General features: G+C 55.7%; 2 protein-coding genes and 1 long non-coding RNA gene across 3 annotated transcripts; 2 read left to right on the top strand and 1 right to left on the bottom strand.

Annotated features, from left to right (window-relative positions):
* Nucleotides 1-1,143: 1,143 nt before the first annotated feature.
* On the top strand, nt 1,144-17,175 carry CD81 (CD81 molecule). Its single transcript, XM_084757210.1, has 8 exons — nt 1,144-1,425; nt 11,470-11,584; nt 14,350-14,447; nt 15,079-15,153; nt 15,382-15,486; nt 15,813-15,914; nt 16,417-16,503; nt 16,582-17,175. Exons 1-8 carry the CDS (start codon nt 1,360-1,362, stop codon nt 16,642-16,644), a joined length of 711 nt encoding a protein of 236 aa, XP_084613336.1. The 5' UTR covers nt 1,144-1,359; the 3' UTR covers nt 16,645-17,175.
* Nucleotides 16,765-17,987, bottom strand: LOC311583531. The gene is made up of 2 exons (XR_014774562.1): nt 17,860-17,987; nt 16,765-17,241 (listed from the first exon to the last, which is right to left on the bottom strand). It is a non-coding gene; the product is annotated as an uncharacterized lncRNA (long non-coding RNA).
* On the top strand, nt 17,314-20,384 carry TSSC4 (tumor suppressing subtransferable candidate 4). The gene is made up of 2 exons (XM_084757183.1): nt 17,314-18,771; nt 19,023-20,384. Exon 2 carries the CDS (start codon nt 19,247-19,249, stop codon nt 20,204-20,206), a length of 960 nt encoding a protein of 319 aa, XP_084613309.1. The 5' UTR covers nt 17,314-18,771; nt 19,023-19,246; the 3' UTR covers nt 20,207-20,384.
* Nucleotides 20,385-20,512: the final 128 nt, after the last annotated feature.

Here is a 20,512-nt window from a genome sequence, read left to right as displayed (position 1 = left end):
AGCAGAGGCAGGCAGAGCTTTGTGAGTTCCAGGAGCCAAGGCTACATAGTGAGATTGTCTCAAAATTAACACACACACACGTGCACACACACACACACACACACACACACACACTCCTTTGTGAACATACTTCCAGTGCCCTGTAGCCAGAGGGGTTCCTGGGGTGAGCCCTATAGGGAACATCTCCTTAACTGCTCATAAAACACAGAATGACCTGGAAAAGGCTGGCTCTTGGGAACTGGCCCTCCACAGTTCTCAGTGAGTCCCTGCTGACAAAAGAGCCCAGCTGTCCTCCAGTTTTGGGAGAGGGTGCCAAGAAGTTCATAAGAATGTCATCTATGGTGACAGTAGCCCTTCCTCACTTGGGAAGGGAGCACCACAACTCTGAATCTTTCCTCACTTCCTTATAGCCCCGGTTTTCAGGGAACCAGGCAGAGGATGGAGGACAGACTCTTGGAAGGGACAGGAAGGATAACATGAGTATAGTATTTTGAAGGTGCCTCTGAGGGTGCTCCACCCATAGGATTGGCTAGAGTTACTGGGTACACTACTGACCTTCTCAAAGGCTTCTCCAGTGACTGCAGCCAGGGACTCTATCTGTGAGACATGGGATTAGCCAGGCTATGTTGAATTCCATTCCAGAACTTCAGGCCCATCCAAGTTCCTGCATAGGAGATCAATATACACAAAACATGCTAACTTTGAAGACTCTTTCCTGTCAAGACACTTCCACTGGGGAACCCTTCAGAAAAGTCCAAGACACCCCAGTAAAGGAGGAAGTAAGTGGGGTTTTTTGTTTGTTTGTTTGTTTGTTTGTTTGTTTGTTTTTTGCGGGAGTGTAGTGGGGGTGGGGGTAATCTTGTGGTCAGTCTTAGTAGCAACCCATCAGCCCGCCCTGGGGGTTGGGAACCTTCAGGAAGCTTGGGGATTCATCCTGCGCACGCACAGTGTACCGATGCCCCAAGAACCAGCTGCACAGAGTTCACGAACGGGTTACTCTGGACTGAGATGGCAGCACCCAAGCACCCCTTGTCCCAGCACCCCGCAGGCGGGAGGCGGGGTCTGGGCGGAGCGTCTTTGGGGCGGGGCCTCGGAGGGGTGGGACCTAGCGGTCTATAAAGAGTGCGGTGCTCGGCGCGCGCCCGGTACAAGCGAGCGCGCCCTGGCTTCAAAGCAGTAGCGACTCTCGCGCCTCCTGCTTAGGCCTCCAACCTTTCTCTACCCCGCGTCTCTCTCTCCGCACCCCAAGTTCTCTGGTCCGCCAGGGCCCTTGGCCATCTTCCAGTCCCGGACCCCGGTCCTGCATCCCCAGACCGCTCGCTCTAAGACCAGCTCAAGCTCCGCAGGCCGCGCGCCGCCATGGGGGTGGAGGGCTGCACCAAATGCATCAAATACCTGCTCTTCGTCTTCAATTTCGTCTTCTGGGTGAGCAGCCACTGGGGACGGGGCTCACCTCACCGCAGCCAGGCCGGGCAGTGCGCTAGGCCCAGCTAAGAAAGCGCAGCGCAGCCGCGAAGTTGCGACGCCACCTGTGGGCTCCGTGCGCCGGTCAGGGGCCTGGCGCCCCTCGCCAGCGGGGTTGGGGCGGAGAGCGAAGCTTCCGGGCCTCCGCTCGAGGGGCTTCTGGGGCCAGGAAATCAGGAGATCGCTGGTCTGTCTCCTCTGAGTGCTGGAGACCGGTGCAAGGGTCTGCGGGCTAGAGCCACGTAACCCAGAGCCCTCAGCTGTGAAGGGGGTACATGTATCCTTCTGAACGCTGTTTTGGGGACCATCCTGCTTCGCGAGCACTGAGGGGGCTCGAGAAGGGCGGGATCTTGGCGCCCCGCCCCCATGAGCTCATCGTAGCCACCGCCCCTGGATGGGCGGCCTCGAAGTGGTGGGGGCATACTCCTTACTTGCCTTGGAGATGCCCACTCCACTATTACTCCACCCTTGCTTACCCTCCAGCTTGGTGTTGCCACCCTGGGAGGCCCGAGCTCCGGGCCTAGAGGGCTAGGTGGCCGGCCCGCGTGCTGCTCTCCTCACCATGCCCCAGTTCCTGCCCAGCCCCAGCCCTCAGCTGCCCCTCCTCCTTGTCTGTCGTCTCTGGCACAGATTACAGCCGGGGCCTGGCCCTTAAGGTCCTGTGGATGCTTTTGAGAGGAAGAGGGTGTGCACTTCTGAGTTGGCGCAGGCAAGGGTGGTGCAAAGATCTGGGGTCTGTACAAACCAGAGATTTGAGATCTTTATAGACATACAGGGTCTGAAGTGGGCTCTCTCCACTTTGGAAAGAGGCACAGGCCCATTTGGCCATCTTGGAATGGAGACTTGGGTATAGAAGGGTCTCCAAGGGACCCTGGGTCACAACTGTCTTCACTGCTGGCATGTAACCGTTGGTGGTGTGTGCCTGTGTCCAGTTCCCTGAGTGGGTTGGGAGTGGGGAGTCTAACAGACAGACCTGCCTGTGGGGCCTTGAGTGGGCAGTGCTGGCCACTCCTCTGGACAGTGCTGCCCAACCCTCCTTTCCTCAGGAAGAAATGAGCTTTTGCCAAAACAGTGTGTGTCTCTGAAGTTGAAGCTGGGACAGCCAAACTTGTAAGATGGCCCCTTGAGTGAGTATGTAAGACAGGGGACACCTGTTTTCCATCTTAGATGGCTGAGGATCCCAGGGCAGGGTGGGGTGGGGGTAATAGCATGTTGGGAATAGGCAGATACTGGACTGGACTCAGCGGGGACTATGTTGCACGTCCAGTCCGGGGGGAGGGGAGACCCTGATTGTCAATCATAGTGACCCTAGGGAAGACACTCAGGGGAGCAACATGGGTGATGGGGTTAAACTTGCTCTGCTTGGGCATCTGCCCTAGGGTCTTGGCTGGGTAGCTGTGTTGGTCAGTGTTTGCCCACTCTGAGCCATGCAGGGAGTGAAATGCACACCTAGGAAGTGCCCGTCCCTGCCACTGGCCTCAGATGTAGGCTATCAGGACCCTGCGGGGTATTTCTTTTTTGGCCCGCCCACCTTATACAACTGGTAACCCCAGCTCCCACCCCAGGCTCCCTGGAGAACTGGGGCTGGGTGAGGTAGATTGTTTCCCAGGCAGCTGGGGTGGAGTCCCAACACGTCCCTGGGGTGCTCTCTATTGAGGATCTAGGAAACCTCTCCCTGCTCTCAGGGGCCTGGTTACTGACTGCAAAACAGTGGAAACCGTATCCTTCCTCAATCCCATGGACCTCTCTTTCCCACCCATGTTGGCCCCACAGTGGGCAGGGAAATGGAGCAGAGCCAGGCCACAACGACTGAACACCCATCCTGGCAGAAGGGGCTCCTTCTGTGTCCCGTGTGACAAGGCTTGTCCTTTGGTTGATTGTTCCCTGATGTAAAGTTGAACCTTTGGGGATCCCCCCGCCCCACTGCTCTGGTCCTCAGTCTTCGACTTCCTCCCTGTGAAGTGGGAGAGAGTTCTTAGGGTCTCTGTCTCCAGGGATTGCGGACAGACGAGCTAATGCACTCCAGAGTGGAACGAGGGGCTTGGCACAGAGAAGGCTCAGGAAATGGATGCTGGGCACGATGTCCAACAGGGAGTTGGGCCAAGGAAAGCCGAGGAATGATGTAAGATGTGCCCGGGGAGGGGGCTGAGAGGCCCTGTGGGCCCGCGGTGGGCATGGGGGCTGAGGAAGCGAAGATTCGGTTGGCAGAAAATGTCTTGATGGGCACTTTTTTAAAATTTCCAGTTTAAAGATTAAAGGGGCTTTTCTGTGGTAGGGGACATCCCAGGCACCCTAGCCTGCATGTTCTCATGCCCACCAGCCCTTCTTGGGCCAAGCGAGACCCACACTTGACCCAGCTTGTTCAGATACGTGAGACAAGACACAAATCTGAAGGATGAGCAGTGAGGAGCAAGGACCACGTAAGATGCTCTTAGAAGCAAGGTGGAAACCTGTCTCCGGTAGAGGGACCAGCCTCCTGACTCTTGGTGGGACTAGGGCAGGAGAGCAGGGGATGGTGTCCCTATTTATCACCCTGCCAGCCTATGTCCTGGGGTGGGTCTGTAATTTTGTGTGATAATGTCTCTGTAGGAGCAGGTGGGTTAAGAGGAGGAGGCTGCTACCAGTCCTTACTGGAATAGGGCTTGTGTCCGTTGCCCAGAACTGGCTGCTCCTCCAGCCTGAGGCTGCTGGTGGCCCCCTTCCAGTAGCCCAGGCAGCCAGTCCCACCACAAAAGGCTGATTACAGCCTCTTAACTGGCATTTAATTCTCCAGACTGCACATGACTGTCTGTCACCTAGCAGTCTGCTGCCTTCCTTCCGGCAGAGGGGCTGCAATCCTGTGGGCTCTGGGTAGGCTGAGGACTTCCTGTGCCTAGTTTCACCAGTGGGAAAGCAGACTTCCCTTGTTCCCCAGGCTGTCTGCTCACTCAGCTTTGGGAAAGACAATCACTGGGCTGGGCTGCCTGAGAAGGGGAAGTGTGTGGTTCATCCCTGGGCTGGTTTCAAAGACGGCTGAGCCCTGGAGGGCACAGAGCTAGAGTCAAGAATGGCAAGCCCCTGGCAGCCCCTGCTGGGTTCCCACACATCACCACCTCCTAAGAGCCATCCCCCCCATCCTTTTTGGACTCTTCAGGCTTTCTCTCTGTACTCCCCTCCTAGCTCAGTCCTACCTCAAACAGAGCATCTGTGCTGTTCCAGGAGGGCACCAACAACTGCCCCTTTGGTTCCAGTACCCAGAGTCCCACAAAGGGGAGGAACCTCAGTCATAAAATCGATGATAGGCCTAGAGTCCAGATGCCCCAGGGAGAGAGCAGGCTGTCACCCTTGCACACAGGCCTGGCCTTTGGAAAGGGGCTCAGGTGTTGGGGGGTGGGGTGGGGAGGGCAAAGTTGTGGAGAAGTCTGGGTACCTGTGGCGTGGGCCCTGATGCCAGGGAACCAGGTAGGGCATGCTGTAAGTGCTGTGGTGTGTCCCTGAGGCCTTAGAGGCACTCATTTTGTTCCTAGGACTCTTGCTAGAGAACCAGGTGTCCTGAGAACTGGCCTTTGGTGCCTTTCAACTGTTCAGTAGAATATACCCCAACCTGGCATGCCAGTGAGAGAGGGGGAGGGAGGGAGACAGAGGAAGAGAGAAAGGGAGGGAGGGAGGGAGGGAGGGACTGAGAGTTCTGGATCCCGTCTAAGCTACTCTGCCTGACTAGCTGCAGGGTATAGACTATTGTCATTCAAAACCATTTTTGGTGGGGGGGGGCTGTGCCTGTGGGGGGAACGGTTCACAAGTGGTTGGCCAGTAATCAGCTAGTGGTGGGCATCCTGAGCTGGCTGTCAAAATATAACTACCAGGGTTGTTGAGAGTAAGCACTCTGCCTCCCTTGCATGTGGAGTCTGGGGAGGGCTGCAGGCCTGGGAGTGCAGGGAGGTGCCTCATAACCACAATGCCTAGAGTTTTATGGCCCCCAAACACCTTGAATTGCTAACCCAGGCCAAGATCCTGGCAACAAGGCAGTTGGGGCAGAAGATGCTGGGTGATAGGGTCCCCCCAGTACCCCGTGTTCACCTTGTGCTGTATCCATGCTTTCTCAGGGTGGCTCTGTGGCACCCTATGATTTGTTTATCTGTGCTTTCACCTGTGGCTGAGCATCAGCGTTGGTTAAAGGTGTGCGAGGCTGGGCGGTGGTGGCGCACGCCTTTGATCCCAGCACTCGGGAGGCAGAGGCAGGTAGATTGCTGTGAGTTGAGGCCAGCCTGGTCTACAAAGCGAGTCTAGGACAGCCAAGGCTACACAAAGAAACCCTGTCTCAAAAAAAAAATTTTTTTTTTAATTAATAAATTAAAGATAAAGGTATCTGGTGTGGCGGGGTGTAGGAGTGAGGAAACCCAGGCCACCTGTTCTCCTGAAACCCCATAGCTGTGCTCTGGAATGGGACCCGGAGTTGCAAGGGCTTGTGGTGTGTGGCAAGCACATACTGTAGCTGCCACCCACTTACTAGTGCTTATTGGCCTCACAACTTTTGTTTGTCTGTCTGTTCTTTGAGACAGGCTTTCCCTGGCTGTCCTGGAACACACACACACACACACACACACACACACACACACACACACACACACACTCACTCTCTCTCTCTCTCTCTCTCTCTCTCTGTCTCTCTCTCTCTCTCTCTCTCTCTCTCTCTCTCTCTCTCTCTCTCTCTCTCTCTCGACAAGGCTGTCCTCAGACTCACTGCCTCTGCCCCCTGAGTACTGGGATTAAAGGCATGTGCCACCACCACTGCTGGGCCTTTCACAACTTTTCATGGGTAAAAGTCCCCGTCCCCGGAGCACGGCCTGGCCTTTGCCCCTGAGAACAGTCATCTTCTGTGCCCTGAAAACCGTGATAACGACGCACCCAGCTCACCCAAAGTAGCACTCTGCTAGGCTGTTATCAAACCCTCTGCTGGTGATAAGGGGGCTGAGGTTTTCAAACAACTAGTTGCCACATGAGGAAGCTGTGGCGTGGGGGTAGAACTGCAACCCACTCTGTCACCATGCTCCATAGCCAAAGTGGCCTGTAAGGCTACGCCTGCCCCACAGCTTTGCCTTGGGACATGGTTGGGACAGAGGGCCATCCCTAACCTGAAACCGATGGAAGCCCCTCAGTGCTGCTGGTGACAACACCAGAGCTACGTAGAACTCTTCTACCTGCTTTCAGTTCCCTACCTCCCTTTGTCCTTATACGTGAGCTTTCTCTGAAGCAGACCATTTGAAGGGGCCTGGCTTCCCTGCAGCCTCTGCTGTCCTCATCTCTGGCAGAACACTGTGGCCATCAGGGTCCACACAGTCTCCCTTCAGGGTCTCAAGAGACCCTGGCTTTCCTAGAGGAGGGCAGGTGTGGGGCAAGTGTTCTGCCTGAGAAGGAGCCATGTAGGCTGGCCCTGAAAGGGGCCCAGCTGGGGTGGCCCAGCCCAATCTCCTGTACCTCAAGACAGCAGTGTATCCTCCCATGGCCATGTCTTGGCTCTTTACACCACTACCCCCCAGCCTGTCAGTTGGGCCCCAGAGGTAGGCTTTTACTTTGCTGCCTATTTTTAGATGCTAGGACAGTGGCTTCCTGAGGCGAGGGGCCTTGTGAAAGGAACCCTGCTTCCTGGCCAAGGCAAGGATTCCTGCCTCTCTCTCCAGCTTCCTTCCTGAGCTTCCTTCGGTGGACTGCAGATCTTTACCTCATAGGAAGGCCTGAGCGGGACCCAGTGTCTCCCAGAGAGGACACGTCCCCATCCTCCATTCCCAGCCCAGGCCCCGAGGCCTTGTGGTGCCTGAGCACATAAGGTCAACCTGCAGGGACCCAGCTTGGAAGGGCTTAAGTCATCATCTCTCTCCATCAGCCTCTTCACCCATGCCCCAGCTCCTAAAAACAGCCAGTCTGGGCCTCTTTACTTATCCCAGCTGCTCAGAGAAGTCTTCTTTTGCCCACTGCCTTTGGTCTTCACGATCTCTGCTGCCAAAGGGGAGGTTCTTGGACCCTCAGCACCTCCCCATTGCTTAGATGGGCAGGCACCTTCTGAGCACCTTCCAGTGTGCACCATGTACCCAGGAGGTCTTGAGTAAGCCCCAACCCTGTCTGCTTCTGCCTCTGGTTCTTCTCCTGAGACACAAACGGTCCCCTAAAGGAACAAGCTGATGTCACAGTCAGCCTTCTGGAGCACACTGGGTATCTGGGGGGGGGGGGGGGGTGACAGGAGCCCTGTTCCCTCCTGGAGGGGTATGTATGGGTAGTAATAGGAAACCTCCAGAAAAGCCCCCATCTGAGATCTGGCTAAGGGCAGGCAGTGGGCAGCTAGCACAGAGTAAAATGCTGCCCCGGGCCTGTTCTCTTTCAGTCACTTCTGGAAAACCACAAGACCAGCCGGGCAGGGACCCAGCATGCTTGGCAGGCAGCTACTCATCTCGTTAAAGTTTGAGTCTGTTATGTATTAGAGTCCTCAAGAAGGAGGAAGCACAGAGTCATGAATGCATCCTTTTGTGCTGTGGGAGGAGCTCCAGGAACCTGGACGTGCCACCTGGGTGCTTCCCACCCCGCCTCGAAGCAGAAGGTGTCTTAGGCTTCAGGAGCAGGTGCTAGTGCCACCTGGAGAAGGGGAGCTTTGGGCAGAGGTGTCTTAGGCCCCCGGGTAGACGCGTGAAGAGATCCCAGATTCTGCTGTTGGTTTGATTCATAGTCGATCACCTCCTCGGCTCTGTCCAGAGCTAAATACAGTGACGTCATATGTAGCAGCCTATGCTCATTACTTCCCCAGTTTACAAATGAAGGTGAGGATGGAGGAGACTGAGATGGGCCTGTGGTACCCCAGCTCAGATATGACACAGCTAGAGGCTCAAGCCATCCTTTGCCTTACCTGGGCCTCCATCTAGTGGCAACACTCCATGTTTCCATGGACACCGGACTGGTTCTTTTGTTTTGTTTTGATGGATGTGAGTGTTGCTCCATTTTTTGCAGATCATTCTGAACCTGTGGTTCTGTAGACAAGATGTGTGCTTGATTGCTGCTGATCACCTAGACGGACACACACACACACACACCGACACACACACACACACCCTTCCTGGGCCTGGTTTAGCAGAGCCCCCTGATCCAGGGACGGGAGGGAGGGCGGAGTTAAACAGCTTTCTGCAGCTGTGCTCCACATATAACCTAGCCAACATTTAGACCCCCATGGAACTGCTAGCACCATCGAGAGAGCATCCTGGGGCCCTTTGTGGTCCCTTTTATCCCTTCTCACCCCAGAACTTCTGCTGGGTTATCATCACTGATGCTGTCTTGAACGAGCTCTGAACTCTGCTTCCATATGAAGAGAGTCAGAAGGCACCAGCTGCTTTGTCCTCCGTGTTCTCCTTTCTCTCTGCATAATTGGACTGCCCTCCATGCTGTCTCACGGGTGTGTGTGCTTTCTCCCGGAGCTTCTGCAATATGGCGGACCCAGGGCCTTTTCTATTCACCGGCCAAAGGACATACAGACTGCTGTAGCTTGGGGTGTTAACAGGGAACGCACACGGCTGTAAAGCTTGAGGTGCAGGGCTGGCTATGGTGAGTGGGAGGCACCAGCTAACTTTCTCAGAAGCGGCAAACTGCTTGCCTGTGCCACAGCGCTCCACACCCCACCCGGTGGCAATGTGGGATTCGTGTGTAGATTTGTAATCTCCCTATGACTCCGTGATGCCTTGTGATGTCAGGAGGGTAGCCCCACCTGTACTTGCCTGCCCTTTCTCTGTGTGTGTATTAGCTCCTGACACGTGGGTAGTTCCACTTTCTTGGTGTAGTCTTGGAAGTTCCTTGCATTTTGAAGCCAAGTGTCCTTTCTAGCCTCTTACTCCTTGAAGACCCTTGTCTTACCTTCCTGGGCTCCTTAATTTACCCAGCCTCCCCTCTCCCTTTCCCTAAAGCAGGCAGTCAGAGGGTCACTTTGCTGGAGGCAGCCAGCCCAGTGCCTGGCATTCCTTCTCACTCAGCTCTGATTGCCTCTGGGACAATGGGGTGAGTGGCCAAGTCCCCCATTCCCTGCTTGCTCTCCTCTCCCACCCCATTCCACCCCACCCTGCCCCACCCCACCCTGCCCCACCCCACCCTGCCCCAGTTTGGCCTCTCTTCTGATTGAAAGCCACAGGTCCTCAGCATTTTTTGGTTCAGGCTTGTCAGTTAAAGGACTAAAGCCCAGAGACTTTTTCTGGAGTTAACTTCCTGACCCCACCTCCTTCGTAAAACCTGGCTGTAGTGGTGGCTTGGCCAGACACTCACATTAGCAGGCCGGCCATCGTGCCTCGCCCACTTCTGACTCTAGCTTACGGAGAATATTCTCTACCGCAGAGAAGCTTGAGTCAGACATGGTTGCATGGTTGCAGCTGTTTTACAGGTCAGCACACAGACTGAGGAAGGCAGGGTGACCCACCACCTGCCCCCCAGCCTCAGTGACTATCAGGGTTTGTCACCATAGGGTCATTTTTGTCGCAGAGGGAAGCCTAGGGAGTAGGCATATCACCTTCTTCTCCTGCCCTGACATCTCAAGAGTGGCCTCTGGACCGATTCTTAAACAAAATACATGACATTTCAAAGCTGCAGAGAAAGCCAGGTTGCCAGGGCAACTCAGGCCAGTCACCTCCTCCCCTCAAGCCAGTTCAGGAGGAGTTGGGCACAGTGCTGCCTGTTGGAGCCTATGCCGTGCCCTGCCCTCCTGCCTCTGCTGCCCAAGCTGAAGGCTACCCTCTTAAGGGTGTGTAGGCACAGAGCTGTCATTGTAAGGTTCTGGAAGTTGTAGGGATTCCCAGCATCACTAAGGCACATGAGGGTGCCCTCGAGGTCCCTGCCTTTACAGCATTTGTGGACTGGGCAGCAGGTATGCGGTGTGGCTCTGACTGCTGTTCTGCACACCCTGTTTTCTCAGGCCATGGATGGGAGACGGTGCTCTGGAGAGTGTGCCCCCCCCCCACTTCCTCTCTGAGGGTTAGGCAGAGGACAAGATTGTAGGGTAGAGGAGGTAGGTGGGTCCTATGGGTCCTCTTTCCTGAACCCGCGTGGGGGTTCCCCAGAGTTTTCTCAAGCTTATGTCCTGGCCTGGATCCCCAGGGTGGGAAACGGGCCACCTGGTGCTTTTTTTTTATCAGGCCCAGGTTTCAGTTTCCATTTACTGTCTCTGCTGAGGAGAGCCACTGAGCCCTGCAAGAAGGAGGCCTGGGGTGGCGGGGGGAGGGGGGGGAATGCCTCTCCCTTGTTCTGTACTAAGGGCCACCTCCTTCTAGTTCCTTCTATTATAGGGCTTCACACGAAGCCACGGTAGGTGGTGCCTTGCTGTTTCCCCAAGGGGCCTGGTGACATTACATTGTCACCCCTACTCCTCTTGGCAGGGAGGACTTCATGTCCCCACCACAGGGTTCCCAGTACCCTGCCTATAGCAGTCCCTAAACAATCTCAGGGACATTGGTACAGGATACCAGAAGAGCCCACCACCAGCACCCTGGATGGCTCACTGGGGCCACTTCTCAGATGAAGATGTTGCATGTTTGATCAGTCGGTGACTTGACATCAGTAGGAACAAAAAATTTATTTTAGGGACAAGGTTTAATATAGCCCAGGCTAGTCTCAAACTCAACATGACCTTGAATTCCTCATCCTCCTGACTCCACCTCTCCATTGCTGGGCTGACAGGCATGCGCTACCAAACCCAGTGTATGTGGGCTCTCTACATGCTAAGTAAAGCACTCTTAACAATTGAGCCATCTTTTCATCCCAAGCCTTCTTGTATATCTCACTTAATATTGAGGGTACACTTGAACTCTGTTCTGGGGCCACAACTCAGAGGAGCTGGTGGGACCCAGGGGCCCCCAGTGGCTCAGACAGTTGTCAGACCCGTGGTCCTGGTTGAGGTCTGGCTTCCCGACTAGAAATGATGGTTCTACATGATAAACACGGTAAGGTTCCATCACACTACAATGCTCTTGCCTCTGTATAACATTGTTCCTGATTTTTTTTCCCCCCCAGCTGGCCGGAGGTGTTATCCTAGGTGTGGCCCTGTGGTTACGCCATGACCCACAGACCACCAGCCTGCTTTATCTGGAACTGGGAGACAGACCAGCACCCAGCACTTTCTATGTGGGTGAGTAAGAAGGAGACAGGATCTAGCCACAAGCCCAGGACAGTCAGGGAGGGCTTCCAGGAAGAGGCTGAGGGTCTAAGTCTGGTGGGGGGGGGGGGCGTTAGAATTGGCAGTGACCTAGGCCTACTATGTGCTATGCAGGGAGGCTGCCTGCAAGAGGGGTTCTTGAGAGTTGGGTTGGGTGTGGTGCTACTGGGGACCCTACAGATCTGAGACTAGGCTATGCAGAAGAGAAACAGCTGGGTGGGGCAGGAGCCTTGTGGGACCTTGCTTATTTTAACATGGGCATTTCTGCTGAACCTCCCTGGGCAGGGTGGGGCTGGATGCCTGCGCTAGTAACAGCTGAGGCCCCAGGAGTCCTGAGTTGGGGAGGGCTGGATACTAGGTTGACAGTGGATGACTCAGACACCCCTCCCCACCCCCACCCTTCATCCCCCCAGTGCACAGGCCAGACTGCTACACCTGCCTTATTAGGCTGTCTGGGGTGGGGTGGGGGGGACTGAGCTCCCTCCCTCCCAAGCAGGAAAAGCAGGAAGATGGCTGCTATGCTGTGCTATGCTGCACTGCACTGCATTGCACTGCGCTGAGGGAGGCAACTCTCCTCCTGGTGCCCTGGGAACTCAAGCATTATTAGGAGATGGTTTTATCCTTTCAAAGCTTCCGGCTCTCATCAAGGGTCTGAAGTGGCTCCTCCTTGTGTGGAGCCTAGAAGGGGCTTGGGAGACATGGTTGATGGCTGAGTGGCGACCAGGAAGTCAGAAACAGTCCATATTCTCCCTTTCTGTCCCAGTGCCCCAGGGCAGACAAGGTCTTTGGTCACCCCATGGTTGGCTGGTTTTCCTTCCTCCTTCCCCACAAGCCTTCCCATGGGTAGAATGGACAGTGGCGGGATCCAGCCAATGTGGGCAGGGGCAGAACCTGGTCTCCTTTGAGGAAAGCCGTTCGGGATGGCAGTTTTCAGGTCTGCTTGTCAGTGAGGAGGGCCCCACACTAGGCAATCCCTCCTTGGATCTGGTACCTTGAGAGGAGGAGGGGATGGATTTTACCCAGCAGCTCATCTGGAGACTGTGGCTTGTTGTGGAGCAGCGGGCATGGGTGTCTTCACAAGGCTGATCTGGGTATCAGAGACAGACAGGGGGAGTACGGGCCATGAAGGACTCCTTCCTGCCCCTGGGTCTGGGTATCAGAGACAGACGGGGGAGTGCTGGCCATGAAGGACTCCTTCCTGCCCCTGGGCCTTCCGCAAGGGGAAACCTGTGCTCCCACTCCGCCTTGGTATGGCAGAAGAGGCAGGGTGCCCTGCAGAGCTAGGATAGGGTAGCCTAGCAAGCAGGACTCTGCCCTCATGTGCTCACCTTAGTCTACCCCAGGCTCTAGCTCCAAAGCTGCTCAGCCACCTGCCTTTCTGTGCTTATGGACTCCTGGGCCCTGGAGAAATAGTCTCAGGCCCTGGACTATGTGGCAGGTTGGGCACTGGACAGCAAAGCCCATGGCTTATGGGTAGGAGCTGTCTGCCATGTCCCTGCCCAGTCTGCATCGGCTTTCTGTAGTGCCCTGCTGCCCCTGGACTGAGCTCAACTAGGAGCAGATGTGACCCTGAAAAGGTGGTTTGTCTCGTGCTTAGGAGAGTTGGTTCAGGGGCTTGCTTAACATCCCACACAGTACCCCAGGGGCTTCAGATGGGGCATGTGCTAGGCCTGGGAGAAGGGTACCTTGGCCTAGAAAGTTCTGGGACAGTGCCTGTGTGTCAGGTGCCCTGTTTGCATCCTGAATCTGCTGAGCCTGATTCAGTGACATCTTGAGGTCGGATTTTCAGGGCTTGAGGACAGCCTGGTTAAGGGTGCTCTGCCATTGGGGGGCAAAGGGGAAGCCAGTTTCCAGGCAGCCCTTGTGGGAGGTTTCCCCTGGACCAGATGTGTTTAGTGAAGCCAAAAGATCCGACCTGTTTCTAAGTCTGGCAGTAGGTCCTGGCCACGGCGCCTTCTCCTCTGGGCTGGCTGGGCAGGGGACAATGGGCTTGGCTTTGTGTGAGGAAGCTTGGACTGCTCCGCAGTGTTGCCATGGAGACAGGGGGGAAGGGCTGTGTCTCCTGAGGGACCAGGGGATGGAGGGCTCATCAGAGACACTGGTCTTTCTCAGGGACTGAGGGGTACTATGGGCACTGAGACAGGGACATGGCCCAGCTGGTACCTCATGGGCCACAGTGCTCCCCTTGTAAATTCACAGTCTAGCCAGTGGCAAGTGTTGTGTGTTCTTCTCAAACAGCCCCTGTCGTTCTGTGAGCCATCCAGCCACTCCATCCATAGGTTCTTGTCCTCAGAGTCAGGTGAGCAGAGCAGTTATACCCCAGTGTCCCCGAGATGAGGAGCCTGGAGTTGGTGACTGGCATAGCTTACCCTTGCCTTCACACTCACCCAGCACTGGGAGTCCTGGACCTCCGCCCCTTATACCCACCCATTTCATGCACTAAGATGGGTAGTCCACCTCAGCCCTCTACAGTGAGTGCTGAGGGGTCCTGTTCTCAGGTGCAGGTGGTGGGTGACTGGCCACAGAGGGCAGAGCATACCTGTGAAGTATACCCATGTTCTCTGGACACTGGATGACTGTTTTGTTCTCTGATGGCACTGGTTAGCTCCTCCAGCAGGACACTGAGGCACAAGTAGCTTACGTTGCCAAACTCTGCCTGTTGTGGGTGTGAGGGTCAGGCGTTGCTGTCTCGGGCAGTGTTGCATGCAGCCTGCTCACTCAGCTCTCTCTCTCCTCAGGCATCTACATTCTCATTGCTGTGGGAGCTGTGATGATGTTTGTGGGCTTCCTGGGGTGCTATGGGGCCATCCAGGAGTCTCAGTGCCTGCTGGGGACGGTAAGTAGGAAAGGCTGTAGGGCTGGGGAGCAGGGTTTCTTCTGGCAACTTCTGTGTTCTGGTTTTTCGGTTTGCTTGATTACCATTGAGTCTGACAGTGAAAACACATGTTGGAAAAGGGAGAAAAGCATAAACTCCAGAGGAGCATCTCACCCTTAAAGGCAGCCCTAGTGCTCCTGGCCACACTAGCTACGGGTGTTGAGTTCCAGATATACCTTCTAGAGCCTGGCCAGCCTGGGAGGGAGGCCCTGCTAGTATCGTAAGCTGGGGAAACCACAGCACACTGCATTATTTTAATCTTCCCATGGGTGTAGCATAAAGGGGAGAAGGAAACTGAGGTCCAGGTTGAGGGGCATATTGTTGCATGTACCTCCCTGAAGGCTGTGGACTCTTGGGTTTGTCAGCTGCATCTTCTACACCAGCCGAGTTGGGACCAGGGTGGTAAGGTCATGAGAGAGAAGTTGGGTATCTCAGTGCAGGGCCAAGCTGCCTCTCATGGCTCATTCTTAATCAGGACATGGTTGGTGGCTATGGCAAACCCCCTTGGCACAGAGTTGTTGGTTATGTGGGTACCTTTAGAGGCCCGGGCCTGGGCTTGCTGGTCGAGCCTCTGATCTATTCTTTTCCCTAGTTCTTCACCTGCCTTGTGATCCTGTTTGCCTGTGAGGTGGCTGCTGGCATCTGGGGCTTCGTAAACAAAGATCAGGTGAGCCTAGATTCACTGGCGAGGGAGATGTGCCCTCTGCCCGGGACAGCAAGTGTGGATTGCTCTGAACCTGTGGGTTGTAGGGTGCTTTTTGAATTCCTGGGGCCTGCTGATAGGAGGGCCTTGGGAACTCAGCAGACAAGGTGGCCTCAGGCTAAGCACTTGAGAGGGCGTTGAGTGCTCTTGGTGGCGGTCCCTGTGCAACATGTGGCCACGATTCCCTCCCAGATCGCCAAGGATGTGAAGCAGTTCTATGACCAGGCCCTTCAGCAGGCTGTGGTGGATGACGACGCCAACAACGCCAAGGCTGTGGTGAAGACCTTCCACGAGACGGTACAGCTAGGCTGGAGCAGGAGGGCGGGTTGTGGGCTTCCTGGTGTGTGTGATCTTGGGGATGAGTCCTGTCTCTTCCCAGAGCTCAGCAACAAGAAAGGACCTGGCTAAGGGTCTCTTCTGTGATTTGGGGGGGAGGGCCCCCAGGGAGGAACCTAATGGGTCTCATCTTCTTGGGGGTTTGGAGGAATAGGACTCTTGTGCAGTGTGACAAACAGGGCAGAGGCCAGCTCCCAGTTGTATTTTAGAGTGACTGTGCTGTGTGCCTGACTTTTCCCTTGTCTCCTGGAGCTCCAAAGCTGATACAGTGCTCTTGGTCTCTACAGCTCAACTGCTGTGGCTCCAACACGCTGACTGCACTGACCACCACTGTGCTGAGGAACAGCCTGTGCCCCTCAGGCAGCACCGTACTCACCTCCCTCCTGAAGGTTGCACGGAATGGGGGTGGGCGTTCCATCCTGGGTGGTAGATAGGGTGAGTGTGGCCCACCAGGAAAATCAGTACTTCAAGCAGGACCTCAGAAAGGCTCGTGGATCAGCTCAGGTGGTGGCCTATAGGGTCCAGACAGCCTGGGTTACCCTGCAACACCCTGGGAAACTGATCTCTTAAGTGGTCCCTCACACACACTGGTGACCCTAGGGTACTATTGAGGTCAAAAAACACTACTCTGAGCAGGCGGATCATTGTGAGTTCAAGGCCAGTCTGGTTTACAAAGCGAGTCCACGACAGCCAAGGCTACACAGAGAGACCCTGTCTTGGAAAAAACAAAAAACCACTACCCTGTGATAAGAGGCCATAGGCAGCGGGTCCATGTGTTTTAAATTCATTTTTGGACAGAAGATAAGCTGTGGGGCATAGGTCCCACCACTGAGTAGGGTGGTGCCCGAGACTTAGGCCCTGACTTATCCCACCCTCTGGCTATCCCTGCAGGATGACTGCCATCAGAAGATTGATGAGCTCTTTTCCGGGAAGCTGTACCTCATCGGTATTGCAGCCATTGTGGTAGCTGTCATCATGGTGAGTACAGGGCCTCGGGTGGGTAGGTGCCGCCCTCCCTAGGGTCTAGGTGCTGACCATGCCCCTCCCTTCCCACAGATCTTCGAGATGATTCTGAGCATGGTGCTGTGCTGTGGCATCCGGAACAGCTCCGTGTACTGAGGCCCTTTACTTTGCACCAGAGGGGTGCTGCAGCGCCCCACCCCTGGAGTGACTAGAGGCCACCTTGGGGTCCATGGCCTGTGTACATATTATTTCTGTATTACTCTGCTACATTTAGCCTTTTTACTTTTGAGTTTTTGTTCTGAACTTTTCCTGTTACCTTTTGGGGGCTGACATCACACATAGGTGGCATATGTCGGGATGTAGGGGTGGAGCTGGCCTGGCTTGCAGGGTCCTGTACTTCTGGGACCCCTGGGGAGCGCTGCCTGCTGAGCCACACCTCCACAGCTACTTGCCCAGAGGCTATGTAGCTGAGCTAGAGGGCCACGTCCACCCACTCTGCCCACTGTGGGTCATATTGCTCACATATTTTTAACCCTTTTTGTCCCTTTCCTGCCCCCATTTCAAGAGCTGGGTTTGTAAGCACTCTTATGCCTTCGATGCACCTATTCTTTCTAACGTGACACCTTCAACTGTAATTACATCTTGAAACAGTCATTTAATAAAGGAGGAGAAAATCAGGCATGCTAACGGGACTGCCAGATCTCTTCCTGTGCCAGTGGTGCCAAGAGACCTGGCTCAACTCTGAACTTGGACCTGCAAAGAGAAGTTGTGAAATAAATACAGTGGGTGGGGAGGGCTGAGACCCTGGGCACACCCCCTTGTGAGCGCTCCATTTGTATCGCCTTGTTCCCAGAGCCCAATGCTGACCTAACACCAGCCTTGACCTCGTTTCCACTCACGTTGGACGTGCCAGGTCAGGCTGAGCCCGGTAGGAGGGGCCACATAGCAGGAGGATTTTGCACAGAATGCTGGGGACAGAGTGCAAGAACTCCTTGCTTTTGAGGGACAACACGGTAAAGGTTAGACCACTGCCCCATCCCAAGTATCTAGTTGCTTGGAAATGTCCCCTGAGCTGGGGGACTCTAGACTGTCTCATGGAAGTAACAGGCAGGCAGCCCACTCATCTGTCCTGTGAACTGAGGCTAAGCAACCTTCCTGGTCACTGGCAACCATCACTACTGCCTTTTTCCCCTTTGACTCCCCTACCCCAGGCTGATGGCATATTTAATTGGCCTCTAGAGAAGTCCTGGCTAATATTCAGGTTTCAGGTCCCAGGTCCCAAGTCCCAGCAGCCTCCCAGGAGGCTGATTTATCAGTGAACCCCAATCTTGAACTAAGACTTTCTGGGTCTTGTCCGCCTCCATCCCCTACCTCCAACCCCCTATAGCCTGTTCCGTGTTTAGATTGGCTTCTGGTCTGAGGAGCTTTCTGTTCTATGGTGTGAGGCCCACGGGGCACCGGGCCAAGGCTGTTAGGAGGCCTGCAGCACGGCTTCGAGAACGTAGGAAGGAGGGGGAGCAAGCAGCAGTCCAGTGGAGCCTCAGACTCTGGTCCCCAGGGGCCCAAGGTGTGTGGCCTTGAATAGTAGGGTCGGCGTCCAACATGCATCCGTTCCTGCGTCAGGAAGCGCCTAGAGGCAGAGCCCAAGGGAGCGGCCTCGAATCTCTACAGCTCCAACCAACCCATCCGACATTCCAGAGACGATTAAGTCTCTTGATGCCAAAAGCCAACGACAAGGGCCTTAGTCCCGCCCCGCTTCCAGGAAGCCAACAGAGCACAAAAACCGACTCACTTCCGGTCAGGGCCGGAAATGTCTAGGAAACTCGTTGGCGCTCGCTGTGCGTAGTGACGCACTTCCTCCCTCTGACGGACCCGGCCCAGGCGGCTTCCGACTGGCGGCGCTGGAGGCCTCAACCATTTGCGATTGGCAGTTAGCACTGGAGTATTGTGGGATCGTGGCCTTTGGCTCCGCCTTTTCCTCTTTCGTAAATTCCGGGCTGATTTTCTTGTCGCCTCCCTACCCCTACTTCCGTTCTTCGGGATTGCGCATACCTAAAGATTACTAGTCCCGACAGGCTTTAGGCAGAGGGACTCCTTGTCTTCTGGGAGTTGTAGTTCCTTGGGCGCTAAAGCCACAAAATTAGGACAGCCAGAAACTCGGTTTCCCAGGAAGCCGAGCGAGAGTGGGCGCTGACCGTGGCCCTACCTCCGGGAGAACCGGCGGGACGCTTTGGGAAAGCCGGCAGGGTATTGAATCGTGCACGGACGACTGACCCTGGAACGGTGAGCACTGGCTTCATTAGGGCCGCGACCAGGCCAGTTCCGTGCCTGGCCCTGCCAGCCCTCTCTCCGAACCCAAGTGGTGCCTGCCGTGGTGATGTGTACCCGGATAGGCTGCGCTCTGCGGAGAGCCGGTGATGGGGCGGGCGGCTGATGGATAGCTCCTTCCAGCATCTCCCAACGCTCAGCCTTTGTGTGTCCGCACTGTTCTGACCTCATGATTGACTCTCTCCTTAACCTCACCTAATCTGCAGCTCCTCATCTGTGTGCACAAGGATGTTTAGCTACCCAGCTTCGCGAGGCCTTCGCCCACCTGCGTGACCCAGCCAGCTCCTGGCTGTGACTAGAGGCGCCTGGCACACAGTGGAGGTGAAAGAGAGGAGCTTGGGAGGACGGAAGAGTGGTGCGGCCTTAAGTACACCCCTCACGGCGGAACCCGGGCTGCTTCGCTGCAGGTCGGGCGGGCCCCCAGGTCTGCATGGCAGAGGCAGAAGCTGGCTTGGAGGCCGAGGAACCCACCGAGGATGACACCCTACCTTCTGACACCGTTTCCCTCAGCGACTCGGACTCGGACTCGGACCTCAGCTTACCTAGTGGTACTGAGGTGCAAGTGTTGTCCCCGGAGAGGCTTTCTGGGGAAGGCCAGGAGGATTCCGGCCCCGATGACCCTCCCTCACCCCCCACGGGCGTCCCCAGCACCTCAGTGCAGCCGTTCCACCTCCGAGGCATGAGCTCTACCTTCTCTCAGCGCAGCCACAGCATCTTTGACTGTCTGGAGAGTGCAGCCCGGCAGGCACCGCTCTCTGTGCCCCAAACCAGTGTGAGGGACAATAGCAGCTTCAAGCGGCCAATGGCTCCCCCAAGTCAGACTCCCCCAGGGAGCCTGAGCAGAGTGCATGGGAGCACTGGCCCAACCAGGGTACTCCCCGTCCCTGATTATGTGTCACACCCCGAGCGTTGGACCAAGTACAGCCTAGAAGATGTGGCTGAGGCCAGCGAGCAGAGCAATCGTGAGGCCGCCCTGGCCTTTCTGAGCTCTCGCAGCCAGGCATCACCCACAGACTATGTCCCGTCCTTCAACCAGGACCCCTCCAGCTGTGGGGAAGGGAGAGTAGTCTTCACTAAGCCAGCGCGCGGCAGTGAAGCTAGGGCTGAGAGGAAGAGGGTCCTAAAGAAGGGGTGTGTGTCAGGCGCTGGGGGTGAGGCTTCTGTGGAGCTAGCCCATCTCGCCGGGCCTGAGGCTGAGGAGTGGGGTGGCCTTCAGGGACTGCCAGAGGTGGTTATACCCTCAGAAGCTGCCCATCCTGGGTCCTCATCAGACCCCTCAGGGATGGAGGCTGTTGGTTTCCATGGTAGCAAGAAGCGGAGCAGAGACCACTTCCGGAACAGGGACAGTAACCCGGAGGGGCCAGAGTCAGAGAGAGGACCCTCAGTCTGACTGCAGTGTCATCACTCCACCTCCTCACCTGCCCAGCCAGGTGGGATGCTGAGGGCTGTCTGTAGGAGCGGATGTGTACCCGAGCTCTGGCTGGGACTGGGAATCGTGGGTCAGGGGACCTTGGAGGTCTTTGTGCCCCATTGCCTTGGGGTGAATAATAAAGGTTTGGAGTATTGAATTTTGTGGCTTTTTCTGGGCCCCACTCAAGAGTTCTGTCCAAACAGTCCTGGGCAACTAACTACAGGACTGCATCTACACCAGCCTCGCCTTGCCCTCCGTGTCCAGTGGGGACTACTGTTTACATTT

The sequence above is a fragment of the Acomys minous genome (assembly GCF_964271855.1).
Source record: "Acomys minous genome assembly, chromosome: 2".
Taxonomy (NCBI): Eukaryota; Metazoa; Chordata; class Mammalia; order Rodentia; family Muridae; genus Acomys; species Acomys minous.
This window is presented reverse-complemented; position numbering and strand designations above follow the sequence as displayed.